Source organism: Leuciscus leuciscus (genome assembly GCF_965113295.1).
Source record: "Leuciscus leuciscus genome assembly, chromosome: 15".
Taxonomy (NCBI): domain Eukaryota; kingdom Metazoa; phylum Chordata; class Actinopteri; order Cypriniformes; family Leuciscidae; genus Leuciscus; species Leuciscus leuciscus.
Window position 1 is genome coordinate 20,474,202 of NC_138739.1, and position 20,235 is coordinate 20,494,436.

General features: G+C 37.1%; 3 protein-coding genes and 1 long non-coding RNA gene across 4 annotated transcripts in view; 3 read left to right on the plus strand and 1 right to left on the minus strand.

Moving 5' to 3' along the window:
• LOC309475585 (uncharacterized protein) overlaps positions 1 to 20,235 on the plus strand; it is a 518,877-nt gene that overhangs the window by 460,135 nt on the left and 38,507 nt on the right. The gene's annotated exons all lie outside the window — the stretch shown is intronic.
• Positions 1 to 20,235, plus strand: part of LOC309475587 (uncharacterized protein) — a 454,091-nt gene that overhangs the window by 98,643 nt on the left and 335,213 nt on the right. The window contains exon 5 of the mRNA XM_082138405.1: positions 7,467 to 7,552. Coding sequence (XP_081994531.1) covers positions 7,467 to 7,552 — 86 coding nt within the window. The remainder of the gene's footprint in view (positions 1 to 7,466; positions 7,553 to 20,235) is intronic.
• Positions 1 to 20,235, minus strand: part of LOC309475692 — a 115,356-nt gene that overhangs the window by 55,089 nt on the left and 40,032 nt on the right. The gene's annotated exons all lie outside the window — the stretch shown is intronic.
• On the plus strand, positions 8,693 to 13,368 carry LOC309475609 (protein NLRC3-like; the record flags this gene model as incomplete). Its single annotated transcript, XM_082138457.1, has 3 exons — positions 8,693 to 8,767; positions 11,220 to 11,415; positions 11,513 to 13,368. The coding sequence occupies exons 2-3, from the start codon at positions 11,382 to 11,384 to the stop codon at positions 13,366 to 13,368; spliced, it is 1,890 nt and encodes a 629-aa protein (XP_081994583.1). The 5' UTR covers positions 8,693 to 8,767; positions 11,220 to 11,381.

A 20,235-nucleotide genomic window follows, 5' to 3' on the forward strand; every position in this document is an offset into this window, starting at 1 on the left:
TACAAAAATAACACCACACAGGCATTAATAAACACCTAATGGATCAGATTATGTCAAAAACTCAATTTGACCAAAAGTGGAGATAGAACCTTATAATTCTAAGCTCACGAGTTGTTGATGTTCTGCGCAGCAGAATAGCTGTACAGATTCTTAATGTGGTTATAAAGAGAATGACATAAATGTAGCCAATCAGCGTCCTCAAATCTTGTCCGAAATGGGCAATGTTCTCTATCACCACAAACAAGCCACTGCTGAAGTCAGGACTATTCATGGGTTTCATCAGGTCCCTTTCCACAGGTGTATTAATCAAGCACAATGCAGTTTGCATTCATAATCTAGGTGCTTGATTTTATACACCTGTGGAAAGGGACCTGATGAAACCCATGAATAGTCTGTATGGGTTGATTTAAAGGGCACCTATTATGACCCTTTTCACAAGATGTAAAATAAGTCTCTGATGTCCCCTGAGTATGAATGTGAAGTTTTAGCTCAAACTACCCAACAGATATTTTTTTACAGCATGTTTAAATTGTAATTTTTTGGGGGCTCAGAAAAACGTGCCGTTTTAGTGTGTATCCCTTTAAATGCAAATTAACTGCTGCTGCCGGCCCAAAAGGCGGAGCCTCACGAGCTCGCGCTCAGAGCCAGGACAATCTCATCTGATAATATCAAAACAGAAACTCTCAGTAGCGGTGTTCATTTCGACTCGGAGTCAGACAATATGCCCACAGAGCCAGAGAATACTGTATGGAGATTGAAAAGGTATAGTTTAGCTTAATTATGGTTATAACTTATTTGTCATCTGCTTTTATCAACTATTAATACAAGCCTGCTGTAGCAGACCTCGTCCGAATGATGACCAAAATATACTGATGAGTTCAATTAAGTTTATTGTACATGACACAAAAGATGAAGCGTTAGTTTTACTCCAGAAAATCACCGTAAGAGCAGCTAAATAAACACAGTTTAAGATGTGAGCATTTAAATCTTATCCAAAACTCTCTCTCACCCTTTCATTAGCATGGAACATATACAGCGAAGTACACAAAACACTTGTTACAACTAACAGTAAACAAATATATACACACCTTTTCAGTCTGTGCTTAATAAACTGGTACACTGTATATCCATAAAACTACTCGATGAGCTGTCATAAAGTGCGCGCTCTCACTTTCATTTCTGCCGTGATCAATAACGTTAGGCCTGTCGCTCCGGAGACCGTAAGCTGGATCACGAACAGTTGGTACAGATCCATCCTCGAGTAACAACGAGAGTAAATGAAGACTCAGGGCCGGCCCGCGGCATAGGCGGTATAGGCAAATGCTAGGGGCGCCACTCATCCATAGGGGCGCCAGAATGAGTGAACGAGTGAATTTTTTATTATTATTATTATTATTATTTTTATATATATATATAATACTATTTTAAAACCATTAATTCGAAATACTAAAAAAAAAAAAAAAAAAAAAAAAGTCCAGCTCACCAATCGTCCCCCGCCCATCGAGTGCTTGAAGTGCGTCAGAAACAGAGCGCGCGCGCGCGATCAGTTGTTGGTAATTTGTTGTGTAGTGTGCGCGACTCCGCATCCAATGTAGACAGCACTGCTTTTGTTAACACACAGCTCGTAGAAACGGGCCTGGCAGCTCGCGCCAGTTCTAGACGCGGTGAAAGTTTCCTGATTGTGACGGAAGGCCGAATTTACATGACACATTATAAATGAGCATAGTCTGCGATAGATACAGTGCCAAAAAGAAGAGAAGAGGATAAAAGGGGATAAAGACAGAGGTAAAGTGATGTAGTGAATGAACAATTTATGGCATAGGAGTAAGATACTATAATTTCATGGCAGTTATTTTTACCTTAAACTTAATGTTAGCAGTTGTTCTGAGTTCTCCAGAGTCCCCAGACTGTGTGGTTTTGTAACAATCATGTCAGTTTTAAGACGCATTTTTTATTATCACTTTTTTATTAATGTTTTACTCTACAGTTGTGCAGTTGTGGGGATACAGTACAGGCCAAAAGTTTGGAAACATTACTATTTTTAATGTTTTTGAAAAAAGTTTCTTCTGCTCATCAAGCCTGCATTTATTTGATCAAAAATACAGAAAAAATTATAAATATTGTGATATATTATTATTACAATTTAAAATAATTGGTTTTCAATTTATTATACTTTAAATTATCATTTATTTCTGTGATGCAAAGCTGAATTTTCAGCATCATTACTCCAGTCTTCAGTGTCACATGTGACATCCAGTTTATCACATGATCCTTTAGAAATCATTTTAATATTCTGATTTATTATGAGTGTTGGAAACAGTTCTGCTGCCTAATATATTTGATGAATAAAATGTTAAAAAGAACTGCATTTATTTAAAATAAAATAAAATATTTTCTAATGATATAAATCATCTTTACGATCACTTTTTATCAATTTAACACATCCTTGCTGAATAAAAGTATTGATTTATTTCAACCAAAACCCCCCCCCCAAAAAAAAAAAACAACTGACCCCAAATTACTGACCAGTAGTGTATATTGTTGTTACAAAAGATTTCTATTTTTAAAACATTAAAAAAAATTTTTTTTTTACTATTTATTTATCAAAGTATCCTAAAAAAGTATCACAGGTTATGAAAAAATATTAAGCAGCAGAACTGTTTCCAACTTTGATAATGAATCATCATATTAGAATGATTTCTAAAGGATCATGTGATAGACCGGATGTCACATGTGACACTGAAGACTGGAGTAATGATGCTGAAAATTCAGCTTTGCATCACAGAAATAAATGATAATTTAAAGTATAATAAATTGAAAACCAATTATTTTAAATTGTAATAATATATCACAATATTAAAAAATGTTCTGTATTTTTGATCAAATAAATGCAGGCTTGATGAGCAGAAGAAATTTCTTTCAAAAACATTAAAAATAGTAATGTTTCCAAACTTTTGGCCTGTACATTTTATGGCATAGTAATGATATTTATTTACAGGTTTATTCAAAATAGCAAAGTTCACATTAAATCTTTATTGTAAATCGTGCTATAAAAGATAATGGGGACTTGACTTGAATGCCATGTAATGCTCTTGGTATTTGTGTTTAGGCTGTAATGTGTGTGTGTGTGTATATAGGCCTATATATATATATGCTAAATCATGAACACAATGACGGGGTGAAATGGGCTGTGATGCATGGGGCGCCAGGTAAAATCTTGCCTAGGGCAGCAAATTGGTCAGGGCCGGCCCTGTGAAGACTGCTATGTTCATTCTTACATCCAACAACAAAACACCTCAATCGCTTAGGAGACATTCTTGTCTACAGCTGCTCAAGCGTCGAAACAATGGCGGACTGTGACCCGCTCCCTCAGGGCGGGTCTATGCTCAAACTGCAGTGTCAATCAACAGTTGTGGAGGGGCATGTGCAACGTGACGTCACATTGCCCCGAATCTGAGAACAGCCCATTCTGAGATAGTGCTTATGATTTATGGGGATTATAAAAAAAGCACTGGGTGGATTTTTATCATAATAGGGTGGTTGTGTACACACACTGCCAACACACATTTATGTTCAAACACCATGTAAAAGTTAATGTTGCATAATAGGTGCCCTTTAAAGCAAACAAGTATCTCACCAGTATAGTTTTGATGGATGACAATTGTAATCAAGGTAAAAATGATTACAATGGCATACAGGCTAGTGCCAGTCCATTATTATTAATGTGAAACAAGCGGTGTTTGTAGGCTGTGCGTGTAAATCTCACTGTGGTTTTTATCGATCCACCTTCAGGTCACCATATTCAAAATGTTTAATTAGGGCCCAAGCCCTGAAAGGGCGAAGGCCCTATTGTTTCCGGAAGGATTATTATTTGTGGTCCATAAATCCAACACGCTTGCATGTAATAATATGAAACTCAGTACACATATAGATCTCATCGGGCCGAACAACTTTCGTGCTCAACTTTCGTCCGTCCTTTGGATGAGACGTAAAACCGAGGTCCTGACTCTCTGTGGTCATTAAAAATCCCATGGCATTTCTCGTAAAGAGTAGGGGTGTAACCCCAGTGTCCTGGCCACATTCCACCCATTGGCCCTTACCAATCATGGCCTCCTAATAATCCCCTTACATTGAATTGGCTCTATCACTCTCTCTCCTCTCTCCACTTATAGCTGGTGTGTGGTGAGCGCACTGGCGCCGTTGTATTGTGGCTGCCGTCGCATCATCCAAGTGGATGCTGCACACTGGTGGTGGTTGAGGAGAGATCCCCTGATATGATTGTAAAGCGCTTTGGGTGTACAGTAGTACATATGAAAGCGCTATATAAATGCCTCATTCTATTCTATTCTATTCTATTCTATTCTATTCTATTCTATTCTATTCTATTCTATTCTCTAAGTTTTACACCAGCCCAACAGGAAGTTGGTTATTATACATTGTTTGGAAAACGCATACAATGGAATGTGAAATACTCCTCCTAGGGTATTCATCCGATCGCCACCAAATTCGGTGTGAATGAAGTCAAGACATTGAGGATGAATTCTTGCGAACGGATTTTTGATATCTCGAACGGTTTGGCCGTGGCCAAAGAGTATAGAAGCCCAAGAGGCGAAACTCTGTTGTGTTATGGGTAACAGTCTGTAGATGGCGCTGCGGAGGCGCGTCCGCCATTACGGACTGAAAGCTGCATCCGAAAGATGTTCAGAGTTCTTTTTTGTTCATGTGTGCATTTGCTAGATTACACATCTTTTTGACTAATGCTTCCATTCTATTTCAATGCCTCTTCTCTCACAAAAAGAAAAAAAATACAAAAAAACTTCTCATACACAAATGCACACACAATAGATGGTGGTGTCTGATTAATTACTGAGATCTTATGGCACCACTTCTATTTTAGTACTGTTTATAGTTCATGTGTGCACTTGCTAGATTGCACATCTTTTTTGTACCTTTCCGCCTGTAATAGGACATTCACAGATTGTTTTTGTTCTTGCCATTGAAACGTTCACTGTGTGCACTTTCACTGAAGATGTTGAAAAAACAAGTTGTTAATATTTTTGTGATATTCTATGTAAAAGATTAACTGTCTTTAGAAATGTTCATTTATAATTTTTTTTTTTATTATAATTTTTTTTTTTTTTCAAATCATATATATGGTGATGTTCGCTAATTTCAAAATCAACATTTGAATAAATATCTTATTACTGTGTGTCTGCCTATATATTATTTCCTGAATTTCTGTTATTCATATAACAAGGAAAACGCATAATAGAACATAAATATTGATAGATTAAAGGTTTGCAGTAATTTTATAATTGTATCTTTGCAAACCATAAGTGGTAGGCTAATGAAGCCGATTCGGTGGGGGACATACCCTTAGTGTAACTAAAGGCACCAGGGTGGCGGTGCCACCGGCTTGGGCCCGCAATCGCTGCTCGCAGCTATATTATTTAATTTGTATTTTGCTGCGTTTAATAATTCTTAATGGATATGTATCTGTATGCTGTAAGGTTAAGGCAGCTGGTATAGTGGTATGTTGGCATCTCCAAGTGGTCCTATTTGGTATTGCATTTTTCTACCCCTGAACGAAAAAGCAAGCTGAATTCTTGTTTTCTTTTTTTTTTTATGGAAAAAGGAGCCATTTTCTAATTTTTCTACTTTCAACATTAAATAAAAATAAAAAAACACTGAATGAATGATACACATATTGAGGGGAGCATTTGAAAAGGATTAAATAAATATATTGTGAACTTGAAATAATGATCAAATGACAAAATAATCAACAATTAATTATTAAATATGATTGTAAAAAAAATATATTATACTGCAATAGAGAATGTAACAGACTGGGTTCATTTCTCCCACTCAATGATTTTAACACAGTGTAAATGTCACTAATAGCCTACATTTAGAGCCATGACTCACTTTATGTTATTTGTTGTTGTTCCTAACTTAACATTCTTCATTATTTTCTTAAATGACTGCCATGTTATTAATCTCAGGAACATGTATTGTCATCTCCAGGTCAAACTGGGGTGCGTTTCCCGAAAGCATCGTTAGCCAACTATGGTCGCAAGTTCCGTCGCTATCAGCATAGTTCAACGATTTGGTGTTTCCCGAAACCATCGTTCTCCAACGAACGTTCGCAAACAGCATCGCTCTCGAGCTGTGGTTAGAAGCATAGTTTCTAGTTTACATGAGATGTAGACTGAATAAATCCTTATCTTTAGCAAAATAAGCAAGCTGACATTCAGTACAACCCGTGTTATTTATTTAGAATACATACAATGTAATTTACGTCTTTTAGTTTGTCAAGAGATTTAAAGCACCGTTTTTGAAGACTGCGCATGTGCGAACGTGCTCTACTATGTAAGAACGAGCCAAATATTGAGTCTGGTAATAAAGCAAAATAACTGAGAAAAATTAGAAATGGTCTTCAGATGCCATGTCTGTAACTTGTATGACAAAATCTAGCGTTAATTCGATCTTAAACAAATTAATTAAAATAAGTTATTACTCCACCACGTGCGAGACGTCATAAACCAACGTGGTTGAACGATACTTTACGACATACGGTTTCGGGAAACAGTCGTGACTAGCTAGTTGATTTCTCCAACGATGCATTGTACTATGGTAGTTAAGCAGCGAGCTATAGTTGTACAGGAAACGCACCCCTGAACAACTGATAGTTTCCACAAACCAGTGCTGATCTGTTTTCAATGGCTATTTAGCTGCAGTATGACAGAGGACCGAGGAAAGGACTCTCTCTCTAAGATGAGTCTCTCAAAGAAACGGAGGTAAGACTGTGTCTGTTTTCACGCAATAATTTTAAACTATTGAAGTTTTAGATTCTTCCTGTGAAGAACTAAGCATTGTTTTATATTTGCAAATGCTTTGCAGAACTTCAGAACTTCTTCATTAAAAAATAGCATAAAATATCATTATTTTGTGTCCGGTAGATGATAAACATTTTAAATCTGAAAAGGAAAATCAATATTTACAGTCTAAATCAATATTTTCTGCCTCTCCTTCAGCAGTAGTGTTACATTGCAGTACTAGTGTTATAGGCTAAATGTACTTTGATTTTTAAAATGAAAATGTATGTAAAAAAGTTTACAGTAATGATTGTGCAAATGCTTCATCAGCCTTCCGTGGGACATTCTAAAACGCTTAACGTGAAAAAAGCTTAACGTGGCTTACTGTACTAAGACAGTGATATTAAAGGACCAAACTCAGTACACATCATATTTATAAACCATAGTATGTATAAAAAATCTGAGCTAGTACATCGTCTTTCAAAACATAATCTGCGCGAAAGAGAGAAAAAAAAAATTAATGCGTCATTGTACCCAGCACTTCTGAAAATGCACTTCCGAATGCGTCTCTGTCCCCAGCACATTTCAAACCAAACTGACGCCCATGAACTTCTGTAATTCTTTTTTTTTCTTGTCTCTATTTGTCATTAGTGTAAGATCAGGCTCACATGTGTCCAGCTCTGTGTCTGTGAAGAGTGACCGGTCAAAGCATGGTGGCCAACCAAACTTCAGTGAGAAAAAGACATCTATCAAAAGGTATTTTTATATTGTTGTATTTAGTTAAGTTTCATCACATTGTGTAGAAATTATAACTCTATAATGTAAAAACATTATAGAGTTATAATTTCTACACAATGTGATGAAACTTAACTAAATACAACAATAATTCACAGAACACAAAGTCCGCCAGTCTGATTTCCTTTTTACTGAACTCAGTCTGGAGCTTCTTTCCAGTAACACAATTACACAGAACGCCACTAGGGAGCATACATTTACCAGAAAATATCATGCAACCAAACATGAATAAATCCATCGAATAAATCCATCTGTAGGAGCCATTTGTTGGATGGTAAAGTTTTTTTTGTCCACTGGATGGTGCTGTGTATAATTAAAGCACCTGAGCAACAAGTGTGTGTGTTGGTAATTGGGAAGCACACCGTTTTTTGACCGCACGGCCGAGTAGCTCGCAGGGTGGATTTCTTATGCTGTCCACAAGGTATGGCTTTGTGTGTACGTGTGAACAAGGAAAGGCCACAAGAAGTTTTAAGACGAGTTTTGAGATCATGTTTAATAGAGCACAAGTAATAAAGAAAAACATTTGTTTGCATCCTCATCCGTCTGCATGGACTCTGTACGCGTTCTAAACTTGCTCACTCCTATTATCAATGGCAACGGCACTGTAAAGTCAATACACCATCTATCCAGTCATGAGAGGGACAAAAACAAAACTATACTGTATTTAATTACCAATTGTAACATTAAACGTCCTCTTAAAATGAGACTGAAGTATCTCCTGTAGTGAAGTGTTTTTTTTCTCTGTTCTTGTTTCATCCGTGAAAGATCAAGTTCACATGTGTCCAGCTCTGTGTCTGTGAAGAGTGACCGGTCAAAACATGGTGGCCTACCAAACTTCAGTGAGGAAACACCATTACCAACCTAAAGGTATTTCATGTGTTTCTTATTTATGGGCACAGACTGTGTTAGAAAGTGTATCAATGAATAATTAGCATAAAGCTGTATAGTTCAAATATTTACTAGAGTATACTTTGCTAAAATCATTTACTAGAGATTTTGCTAAAATCATTTACTAGAGATTTTGGTAATATATTTCCTGGAAATGCAGTATTTAGATTTTTATTTATTTATTTGCTAACAGGCTTAAATATGAAACATTAGATTCAGATTTCCAGACTCAAAGGAAACACAAGAATTTCACAGACAGGATCTTCAAGGTAAAAAAATGCATAAATTTTTATAAATATTTAATAATTATAATAAAAAATGTTTTATTTATTTTGTTTTCCTGAAAAAGTACTCAATATAAATGTTATTTCTAATTATTTTGGACCATTTGCTTTTCATTTTAAAGGTGCTGTATGTAGCTTTTCTACTAAAACGAATCCTTTTTTTATTGCCTGTGTGTGAAGGGGTTGTAATCTCACATTAAAGGAGAACTCCAGTCAATTTTAACATTGAGCAAATTTTTTTGTAAATTTGGAGTGCTGTCAGTACAGAGAACAACGACAAAAATCGGTGTTGCCTACACCATGTTATCCTCTTTTTAAAATTTGCACCCTGTTGACTTAAAGGGATAGTTCACTTTGAAATAAAATTTTGGTATGTTTTAGCTTACCTCAAGGGCATCCAAGATGTAGGTGTCTTTTTCTCCGCAGTAGTTTCAATTTTGATATTTTTAGGTCAAACCGTTCTTGTCTGTCAGTCATAATGCAGGTCTATGGTCACTGTCTCAAAGAGTCCAAATTAAAACAATTCCCCGTCGTCCAAATTAAACAATTCCCCATCGTAAGTACACATTGATGGCCTAAGACACGAAACGAGCGGTTTGTGTGAGAAAACGAACAGTTTTTATATCGTTTTTACCTCTTGAACTCAGCCACGTCCAAGTGATCTGAGAGCGCGGGCGGGTATAGATATATACAATAGATGTCGCCTTGGCTACGGTTTCGCAGTAGCCAAGGCGACATCTAGTGTTTAATTTGGACAGCGGGGAATTGTTTTAATTTGGACTCTGTGCATGCTGTTTGAGACAAGTGACCATCGACCTGCATTATGACTGACAGACAAGAACGGTTTGACCTAAAAATATCAAAATTGAAACTACTGCGGAAAAAAAAGACACCTACATCTTGGATGCCCTTGAGGTAAGCTAAAACATACCAAAATTTAATTTCAAAGTGAACTATCCCTTTAAATGGGGCAAGATTCCTTCAGAGTGAACACGGTGAATCTGACTGCAGTAGATGTGAAAGATATGAATAAAAATGAAGTTAATTCAGCCAGCAATAAAATTAATTTATTATTAATTAATAAAGTCCACAGTAGTCAATTGTCGAGTTCACGCGCGTGATCATAGGTAACTAACTAACTGCGTGAACTCGACAATCGACTACTGTGGACTTCGACCGAAAACAGGAAATAAATACAGGTATGAGCGCTGGCTGAATTATTATCATTTTTATTCATATCTCTCACATCTACTGCAGTCAGATTCACCGTGTTCACTCTGAAGGAATCACTCACATTGGCTGGGCACTTGTAATGACACATCAAGAATGTTAAGAGGCTAAAAGCAGGTTTAAAACTTGCCCCATTTAAGTCAACAGGGTGCAAATTTTAAAAAGAGGATAACACGGTGTAGGCAACACTGATTTTTGTCGTTGTTCTCTGTACTGACAGCACTCCAAATTTACAAAAAAATGAGCTCAATGTTAAAATTGACCGGAGTTCTCCTTTAAAATGATCCACTTTGCGGGTTTTGCTATTACCTCTGAAAGCAAGTATTCTTATTTTTATGTGAAGGTGCCGGGTCGGATTTACCGCGAAATCTAGTGACGTCACCTGCAGGCGCGCTCCCGAGCCTCTCGCCTCGTCTAGCCTACTGACTTTGCACTCAACAGCGACGACACTGCAACTTATGACATGGACTTATGACTTATGCAACTTATGACATGTCTGATAACACTAAGAAATGACCTGCTCCCAGCACAACACGTCACAGACTCCAACACAATTTCCACATATTGATAAAAAACAATAAAACGTTTTTTTCTGCTGAAGCTCGTATTAAAGGCCAGACGTGAATCGGATGAACTTCGGGTTAACTTCGGGTGAAAAAACACGGATCAACATCGGCAGGGCATTTGAATCATGGAGAAACCTTATCTACAAACCTAGAATGTACATTTCCTGAAGAAAATGTGAAGTTAGTGCTTGCAGTGGCAAAATTCGGCACGGTTGCTAGGGTTCCATACTTATCATGGTACGGGCATGGAGCATTAGTTCAACGTCAAGCTGATAAAAGTAGCCTATTATTGTAACGTTGCAGTGGGAGTTTACCTAAGTTTCCAGCATGTTGGGATGCTTTCTCCGGTGTGTTGCGTGACGCGTCTCAGTCTGGCCGGTACCCACAGTGCTCGCTCATAAATTCGAGCACACAAGAGCACGCGCTTGTCAACTTATTGGTTGCAATCTGAAATATCACCTCTAGAGGCCGCTGAAAACTACATACAGCACCTTTAAGAACCCATAAAACAAGAACGAAATGTGAATTATTTGTAACTTTTTTTTTTTTTTTGAGTTTTTTAAAATGTATTTATTAATAATTACAGCTAATTAAAATGTTTGTGTTTTTACTTTTTTTTTTTTTTTTTTTTTGCTTTGTAGGATCTTGAGAGCAAAATAATCACCTTACTGAAAAATGAGCTGAAAAAGTTTAAGAAAATATTACAAAAAGAGAACACACAATCATTTGTGAAGGACTTTAATGAGAACAGATGCAGTATTAAAGAAGCAGCTCTTGATCTCACACTACACTACCTGAGAGAGATGAAGCAAGATGAAGCTGCTGATACTCTAGAAGGTAAGAGACTCATGACCATCTGTCAGATTAACATGTATGATAAATGTATGAGACAAAATTAAGATTAAAACTGTCTGTTTGTTGTTCCTGTGTTTAGATGAGCTGATCTTCAATCATCAGCTAAAATGTAGCCTAAAGAAGAAGTATCAATGTGTGTTTGAAGGAATTGCAAAGCCTGGTGACTCCACACTTCTGAATAACATCTACACAGATCTCTATATCACTCAGGGTTGTAGTGAACAGGTCAATACTGAACATGAGGTCAGACAGATTGAAGTTGCTTCCAGGCATCATGAATCACAAGAGATGCCAGTTGATTGCAAAAATTTGTTTGAAGCACCTGAACAAGACAAGGAGATCAGAACTGTACTGACAAAAGGAGTTGCTGGCATTGGAAAATCCGTCTCTGTGCAAAAGTTTGTTCTGGATTGGGCTGAAGGAAAAGAAAATCGAGATATCAGCTTCATATTTCCTCTTCCATTCAGAGAGATGAACTTAAAAAAGAAAGAAAAACAAAGTTTAATGGGTCTTATAACTCGATACTTCCCAGAGACAAAAGGACTGAACCTTATAAGAAGGAATGATTTCAAAGTCCTGTTCATCCTTGATGGATTGGATGAATGTCGTCTTCCCCTGAAGTTTGAGGGTAATGAGACGTTGAGTGATGTATCGTCCCCAGTCTCTCTGGATGTTCTTCTGACAAACCTCATCAAGGGAAATCTGTTTCCTTCTGCTCTCATCTGGATCACCACCAGACCAGCAGCTGCCAGTAAGATTCCTCCTGACTGTATCGACCGTGTGACAGAGATACGAGGATTCAATGACACACAAAAGGAAGAGTACTTCAGAAAAAGATTTGAAGATGAGGAAATGGCCAATGAAATCATTGACCATGTTAAACAATCAAAGAGTCTCTTTATCATGTGCCACATCCCGGTCTTCTGCTGGATTTCAGCCACTGTTCTCCAGAACATTTTAAAGGAGGAAAAAAAGAATGTGAAAAACAATCAGGCAGATGAAGCCTCTAAAACACTGCAGGAATCAAATACTGAAGACATTCCCAAGACTCTGACACAAATGTACACACACTTTCTCCGCTTTCAGATACAGCAGAGCAGACGAAAGTATGATGGAGAATACACACCAGATGTTTCTTGGGATAAAGACGCCATCCTTTCATTGGGGAAACTGGCATTTCATCAGCTGGAAAGAAACAACCTGATCTTCTATGACACAGACCTTGAAGACTGTGGTATTAACGCCTCTAAAGCATCAGTGTATTCAGGCATGTGTACCCAGATCTTTAAGGAGGAAAGAGGGATCATTCTTGGTACCATGTACTGCTTTGTTCACTTGAGCATTCAAGAGTTTATTGCAGCCCTTTATGCACATCTGTTTCAAGACATCAACAAGAAGAGTGTGTTTAATCAAGAGTCTGCAGAACAGGAAAACAACAATGAAACCATGATTGATTTGCTCAAGACTGCAGTGGACAAGGCGCTCGAAAGTGACAATGGACACCTGGACCTTTTCCTTCGCTTCCTCCTCGGTCTGTCACTCCAGTCCAATCGGCGACTCTTACAAGGACTGTTAACACAGCAAGAAGACAATGACCAGAGAAGGAAAAAAAGGAAAAAGGAAAAAAAAAAGGAAATAGTTCAGTACATCAAACAGAAATTAGAATCTGATCTGTCTCCAGAGAGATCCATCAATCTTTTCTACTGTCTGAATGTACTGAATGATCAAACTCTGGTGAAAGAGATACAGACCCACCTTAGCAAAGGAAGTCTGTCATCTGCTGATCTTTCACCTGCCCAGTGGTCTGCTTTGGCCTTTGTGTTGTTGACATCAGAGGAGGAGATGGAGGAGTTTGAGCTTCAGAAATTCAAGAAATCAGATGAGTGTCTCATTAGACTATTAGCAGTCATCAAAACCTCCAAAAGAGCTCTGTAAGTCAGATACATCTCATTTATCTGCATTGCTCTAAAGTGATTCTTAATCATATAACACATATTTTCAGCAAAACATGAACTTCAGTTAGCAAAGGACGAAGCACTCAATTTATGTTTGTTTTATCTAGCAAATTTGTCAAAAATACTAAGATAAAGAAAATACTATTTAAACCGTAATGTCAGTGTAGTTCATACTGTATATTTACTGTTAATGTAAAAATAATGGAACCTATTTAATATATCTAAACAGAGTATGTATTATGTTCCATCCAATTCTGTGATGTGATTTATTTTTTCTTGTAGGTTAAATAATTGTGACTTAACAGACAAAAGCTGTTCAGCTCTGGCTACAGTTCTTGGATCAGATAACAATCTGAAAGAGCTGAACATGAACAATAATAATCTGCAGGATTCTGGAGTGAAGAAGCTTTGCTCTGGACTGAAGAATATAAAGTGTAAATTGGAGATACTGAGGTAAGTGGTGTGTCAACAGACAAAAAAAAATAAAAATAACTCAACCAAAATGAAAGGTGTGATTTGCTTTAGATATTCTTTACAAAATATATGAATAAGAATGTGTTGTTTGGATGGAAGGCCCGAAAACATTGTAAAGTTTCAGAAGTGACAACTGCATTTAAATGTGGGAGTGAGTCCTGTAAATTATCGTTCCATCTGTGTAAATTATCGTAAATAATTGTTCTGTAAATAATCTTTCCATGTGTATATGGAACATGACTCACTCACGAAACTGCAATGATTGGCACTGTGGGAACCATAATGTTCTGACATCTTGCGTGTTTAGTATCCTCTTGTAAGCCCGTCTATTGGTCCAAAGAAGGTCTCCAATGAAACGGGGAAGGTTTCTCTGCGTGTTACTGTCTTTCCTTTTACGCAACACAACAAGATTAAATACAATATATTTTCTCACATACAATAGCTCGTTTCATCTGACTCCATAAATGAAAAGGTTTTAATGATATCTGTGCATCATTAAACGTGAACGAATATTTGATTATTCTCTTAAACTCTGTTTATACTTTACCCGCTTAGATCAGGAAAACTATATCGCTTCGAGATCCTTACCAAGGTCTCCAACACAAGTGTTCAGCCCCGAAGATCAGAAGCTGGGGCAGTTGGCTAAATATCTAGGATTATGCCGTACCCGCTCATCAATCAAAGATATATTCAATAGCCCCCTCGGATGCCCTTCAGGAACTTAATTCAATCGTTTTTACTTTAGTAAGTTTTGGCTCTTTAATAGCCTTGGATTAGCCAAGCCCGAACATTTACCTAAAGTAACATTAAATTAGAACAGAAGTCATCGGAAGCGTCCAAGCTAGGTTACCCAAACAGCGTCGTGCTGATCCTAGTCGGACAAACACATCCTCTCATCCAAGTCGCCCGCACACTCCCTGATATCAGTTTTTAGCCGTCGCTAATCTCTGACGCAGCCTTATGGTGATATACGAATCCGTTAATCTTATTTGGGAAAAACAAGTCTCAGAGTCGTTCAGAATAAAATCAAACGTTTACAATTTATTGACCAGGTAATGAAGCAATAATTCAAAATCCCATTCGCAAGAATAGAAACATCAGTTAATCATAACATAACAACAATTCGGGAATCGAAGGATTTGTAAGGATTATTACCTGGCAATGAAAATTACACACATGCGGTTGTGGGGGCAGTCAACCTACAGACTCCTCGAACTTTCTACACCTTTTCCTTATATACCCAGATAATTCAATATTCTTACCAAATGGTGGTCTGTCATTATAATTAGATTTTGGTTCCCTATTCAGGGATTCACACTGGGAGATCAGAATTTGTATTTGAATAGGTTCTTCTTTGACATACGGAGGTACAGTCTGAATGGAAGATCTGGGGAGGGAAAAACACCTTTAAGGGGCACATCACTTTCTAATACTTTATAACTTCTTTTAGCTTTTCATTATGGTTGGGAGAATGAGACCATTTTACCAGACGCACTGAGACACTTTAAATAATATCAAACATACATAGATACTTCTTGTACATACTTTACATTGCATAGGTTTTCAGTGTATTTCAGGTGAGGAGGAGGGGGGATGAAGGGGAGATGTGTGTGTGAAGTGCGAACTGCACTGTGTGCAGCGCCTCAAAATCCCTGTTACATATGCAGGAGATAGTTCAAGTGTTAATGTCCAGGGGGGGCCTTTTGTTCCATCGAGGGGTCAACCAGACATACTGGCAGCAGCCTTACACTCTATTCTGACCAAAAAAAAAAAAAAAAAATTAAATTGACAAAAGACTCGTTATGTTAAGCAATATTAACTAAAGCACAGTCGACGGAGGCTTCGTGTTTTATGCTGTAAAAACTGTTTCAAAGAGCGTGCTTTTGCTGTGTTGCCATGTCCACTTATTATAAGAATTATTTGGGGTTATTGTTTAAGCTTAGCTCATAAAGAAACAACTTTATTATATATAATTAAAGTGCTGGTCACGATATTTTTGTCTTATTTTCAGCATAAAGCATTTGGATTTATTTCTGTTTATTGTGGGCTTGTTCTTCTTTGCTGTTTTTCTAGTAAGATCTGGCAACACAAATGAGTCAAGGCTCAAACCGCTTTCCCTTTGTTGTTTTTTTGCTCCGCGCATAAGAAGAGAGAATTTTAGCTGTTCAGTTCTGTTCTGTACACACTGCGTAGAATTTTTTAAAATACGGTTGTCACTACATGCATTTTTCGGGAGTTAATTCGGTTGTAGAATGAGATTGTCACTCCTGTAAATTACTGAACTCTGTGTGTACAGAACAGGATTAAGCACTAAAAGGTGAACTGACAACTGAATTTAGCTGCAGTGTGTACGTGGCCTAAGAAATTTCTGTAAAAATGTGTTATATAAAGTATGTTTTTTGTTAATATAAAGGAATGTTTCATATTGATTTTTCACAGGTGTGTTACCCTTATTCTGAATTACTCATTGCATTGTATTGTGTTTTAGGGTTGAAGGAATTGTCTGTAACTTTAACAGAAAAGGTACTGGCAGTTTTCTGCTAGGACATTATTCGTTTTTTATGGGTTTATTTTCATACAGTGTACATTAAATAGAAAAATTATGAATTATCCCATTTTACCATCTCATTTTTTCACAAATATGGGCAATATGCAAAATGCTGATCTTCTCTATCATAGTGTTGAAAAGCACTATTTCCAAATTTTAGCTAACAGCAATTAATTGATAATGATTAAAGAGCCATAAAACCAGACCATATATCAGAAATCCAAACTTGAATGAGCGGGATTATAATGCTTAGAATGACATTAGTACAGGCTTGATCTTGTAAAGATAAATCATTTGAACAAGAGTTGCTTATACAGGTATAAAATAATAGGCAATAAGTGAAATATTTCAATGCAGCAACTAATCGATAGTACTTTGTTACACCTCAAATGACAAGGAAATGTATATTAATGTAATTATTAATAAGCAAGTATGTGCGCTTGACTCCACAAGGGTCCATTTTAGGTCCCACACTGTTTTCACTGTATATGCTCCCGCTGGGAATGATTTTTAAGAAGTTTGGCATCTCTTACCATCTGTATGCAGATGACACTCAAGTCTATGTGCCTTTGAGATCCGGTGGTAAGGATTCAAATGCCATTCTTCTTAAATGTCTGGAGGAAGTAAAGCTGTGGATGGCTGAAAATCTCGTCCAATTGAATGAAAACAAAGCAGAAATGATCATTTTTGGTCGCACAGCTGGTAGTTAATTGATCAATTGGGCCCGTGGAAGGGATATTTGCAGGATCAAGTAAAGAGCTTGGGAGTCATTTTTGATTCATCCTTAATTTTTGATCGACAGATAAAGACAGTAGTACGCAATTGCTTCTTTTATTTAAGAGCAATAGCAAAACTGAAACCAATTCTCTCAGCCAGTGATCTGGAAAAAGTTGTCCACGCGTATATTTTTTCACGCCTAGATTATTGTAGTGCACTTTATGTTGGGACCTGTCAAACCCACATTGCCCGTTTGCAGCTAGTACAAAATGCTGCTGCAAGGCTGTTGATGAATGCTGGGAAAACAGACCATGTTACTCCCCTTCTATCTGTGTTAGGTTGGCTTCCAATACAATTTAGGATACAGTATAAGATCTTGATATATGTTTTTAAAGCACTACACGGAATGGCGCCAGAATACTTGGCTGAGCTCATTAAGCCCTATAGCGCAGGTGTAAGATTAAGATCAGCAAACAAGTTTCTCTTAACGATTCCCCGGGCGCGTCTTAAAATGAAAGGTGACCGTGCCTTCACCGTTGCTGGTCCTAGATTGTGGAATAATCTACCACTGGACGTTAGATCCTCCTTGAATCTGAATGTTTTTAAGGGCCGCTTAAAACCTTATCTGTATTCTTTGGCTTTTTAGCATTTTTGTACATGGATGTTGTATGTCTTGTTTTTCCTGTCCTATTGGTCTTATTGCAATGTACAGCACTTTGGAACTACGGTGGTAGTCTGTAAGGTGCTATATATATAAATAAACGAACGAACGCAATTATGAATAGCCATTAATTCGCACTTTTTTTTAGGGTCAGACCCAATGCCTTTTGAAAAGATAGAAATTTTATCAATAATTAATGGAAGCACCTCTTTATTTTTAAGAAATAAAACAGTGTAGTCTGCAAATTGGCTTATAGTAAAGGTCCTACCAAGAATGTCTATACCTATATTGTCCTATTTTTTATTTGATTTTTTATTTGATTTTTTTATGAATAGAGATATTAAGTTGATTGCAAGATTAAAAAGTAATGGTAAAATATAGTATCGCTGAAGGATTCCTTGTTTAATTTGAAATCTCGGTGATGAACCTAAGTTAAGGGAAACACTACTAAACATTTCATTATAGAAAATGGAAATTACTCTACAGAACATAGGACCAAAGCCAAACAATTCTAAAGACTTAAATAGAAAAGAGTTTTTGAGGGTATCAGACATCTTTAAAAAATCTAGGAATAAAAGTTTGTCTGAGAAATTGAATAATTATAATCAAACATATCAAGGACTAATCTACTATGACTGTACATACGTCTCCTTTTGATAAAAGTTCACAGATAATTTCACCAATGCCTTTTTTAAAGTTTATTTGCAAAAATAACAGAGCAGTTTGAAATTGATACATTAAAGAGTTATTGGTCTCCAGTTGTTCAACTTTGGAACTAGAATAATTAAAAGATGCTTCATTGATGGAGATAATTCAGCTTTATCTATACACTCTTTTAGTGATTCAAAAACTAAGATTCTAATTTTGGGCCAAAAATATTTATAGTTCTGCTGTGATGCCATCAATACTGGGGACTTTCCAGTAGACAGTCGTGAAATAGCAATGTCTAATTCTGAAATCTCAATGTCAGCTTCCATCATATTTCTAAAATCAGCGTCTATAATAGGAACTTTATCTTTTAAGAAGGAAAAGAAAAGATCACAATCTCTCTGTAAATGTACAGTGATATGCATAAGTTTAGACACCCATGCTAAAGTTGACTAAAAAGAGGATTAAAAAATCATCTTTTGGAAATTGAACTTAATGCCTTAATTAAAAAAAAATAGGAAAAATCCAACCTTTAAGGACACCAATTTTCTTTGTGAATGAATAATGTATCGTAAATAAATAAATGTTCTTCCTTAAAATGCAGGGTGCATAAGTCTGGACACCCCTATGTTAAATTCCCATAGAGGCAGGCAGATTTTTATTTTTAAAGGCCAGTTACTTGGATCCAGGATACTATGCATCCTGATAAAGTTCCCTTGGATGGTTTTATTTCAGTTAGCCTAATTGCTAATAGATTTGCATTGAGAGATGATCTTATGGAAAGTACTCCATGCCAATCTCTAGGTATGGTGAAGGCTATGTGATGATGTGGGGCTATTTTAATTCCAAAGGCCAAGGGAACTTTATCAGGATGCATATTATCCTGGATATAGTTTTTAAAGGTGAAGTGTGTGATTTCTAGTGGCATCTAGTAGTGAGGTTACAAATTGCAACCAGCAAAAGTTACGGTGGCCGACAGGAAAAGATGCTATCATCTGAGACAGCAGAGGGTAGCCAGTTAAGCAATGAGGTTTCTTTACAAAGATAAATTAAGAAATTATATTTACTTTATTATTCAGTAAAACAATGTTATTGCAAATATTATTGTTACTTGTCCATCATTGTGTCAGTGTTTTATTCACTGACTTAAGCTAGCTTCTTTGCACGAAGAACAATATAGTAACGAAACGCGTTCTGTAGTAGTTTGTCCGTTTAGGGCCACTGTAGAAACATGTTGGAACAAAATGGCTATTCCAATGTAAGAGGACCGTCTCCGGTTACTTAATTGTAACCTTGTTCCCTGAGAAAGCGGAACGAGATGCTGCGCTGCTCAGCGCATTGGGAACGTCTTTAACCGTGACCAGCTGTGAATATTGTGTGTAACACGTCAATAGAATTGACCCGGAGGTAATATAGCCTCGGTCGGTGACGTCATCGGCGCGCTCCCGCGACACAAGGCTATAAATAGATGAGCCACAGGTGCATCATCAGGATATTTTGTCTGAAGAGCAGTCCTGGGACATCTTCAGCACGGCAAAGTAGCGCAGCATCTCGTTCCGCTTTCTCAGGGAACAAGGTTACAATTAAGTAACCGGAGACGTTCCCTTTCGAAAGCTACAATCGATGCTGCGCTGCTCAGCGCATTGGGAACGAGAATACCCACGCCGCCGTGCTTGAACATGTCTGGACTCCCACGGTTGTGCAGGTGTGTTTCACAAGAACGTAAGAAGGCCTAGACATTAGCTTGCGATGTTGACTCAAGGACATGAGAGCCCGGAGTGGAATGAACATCCAAACTA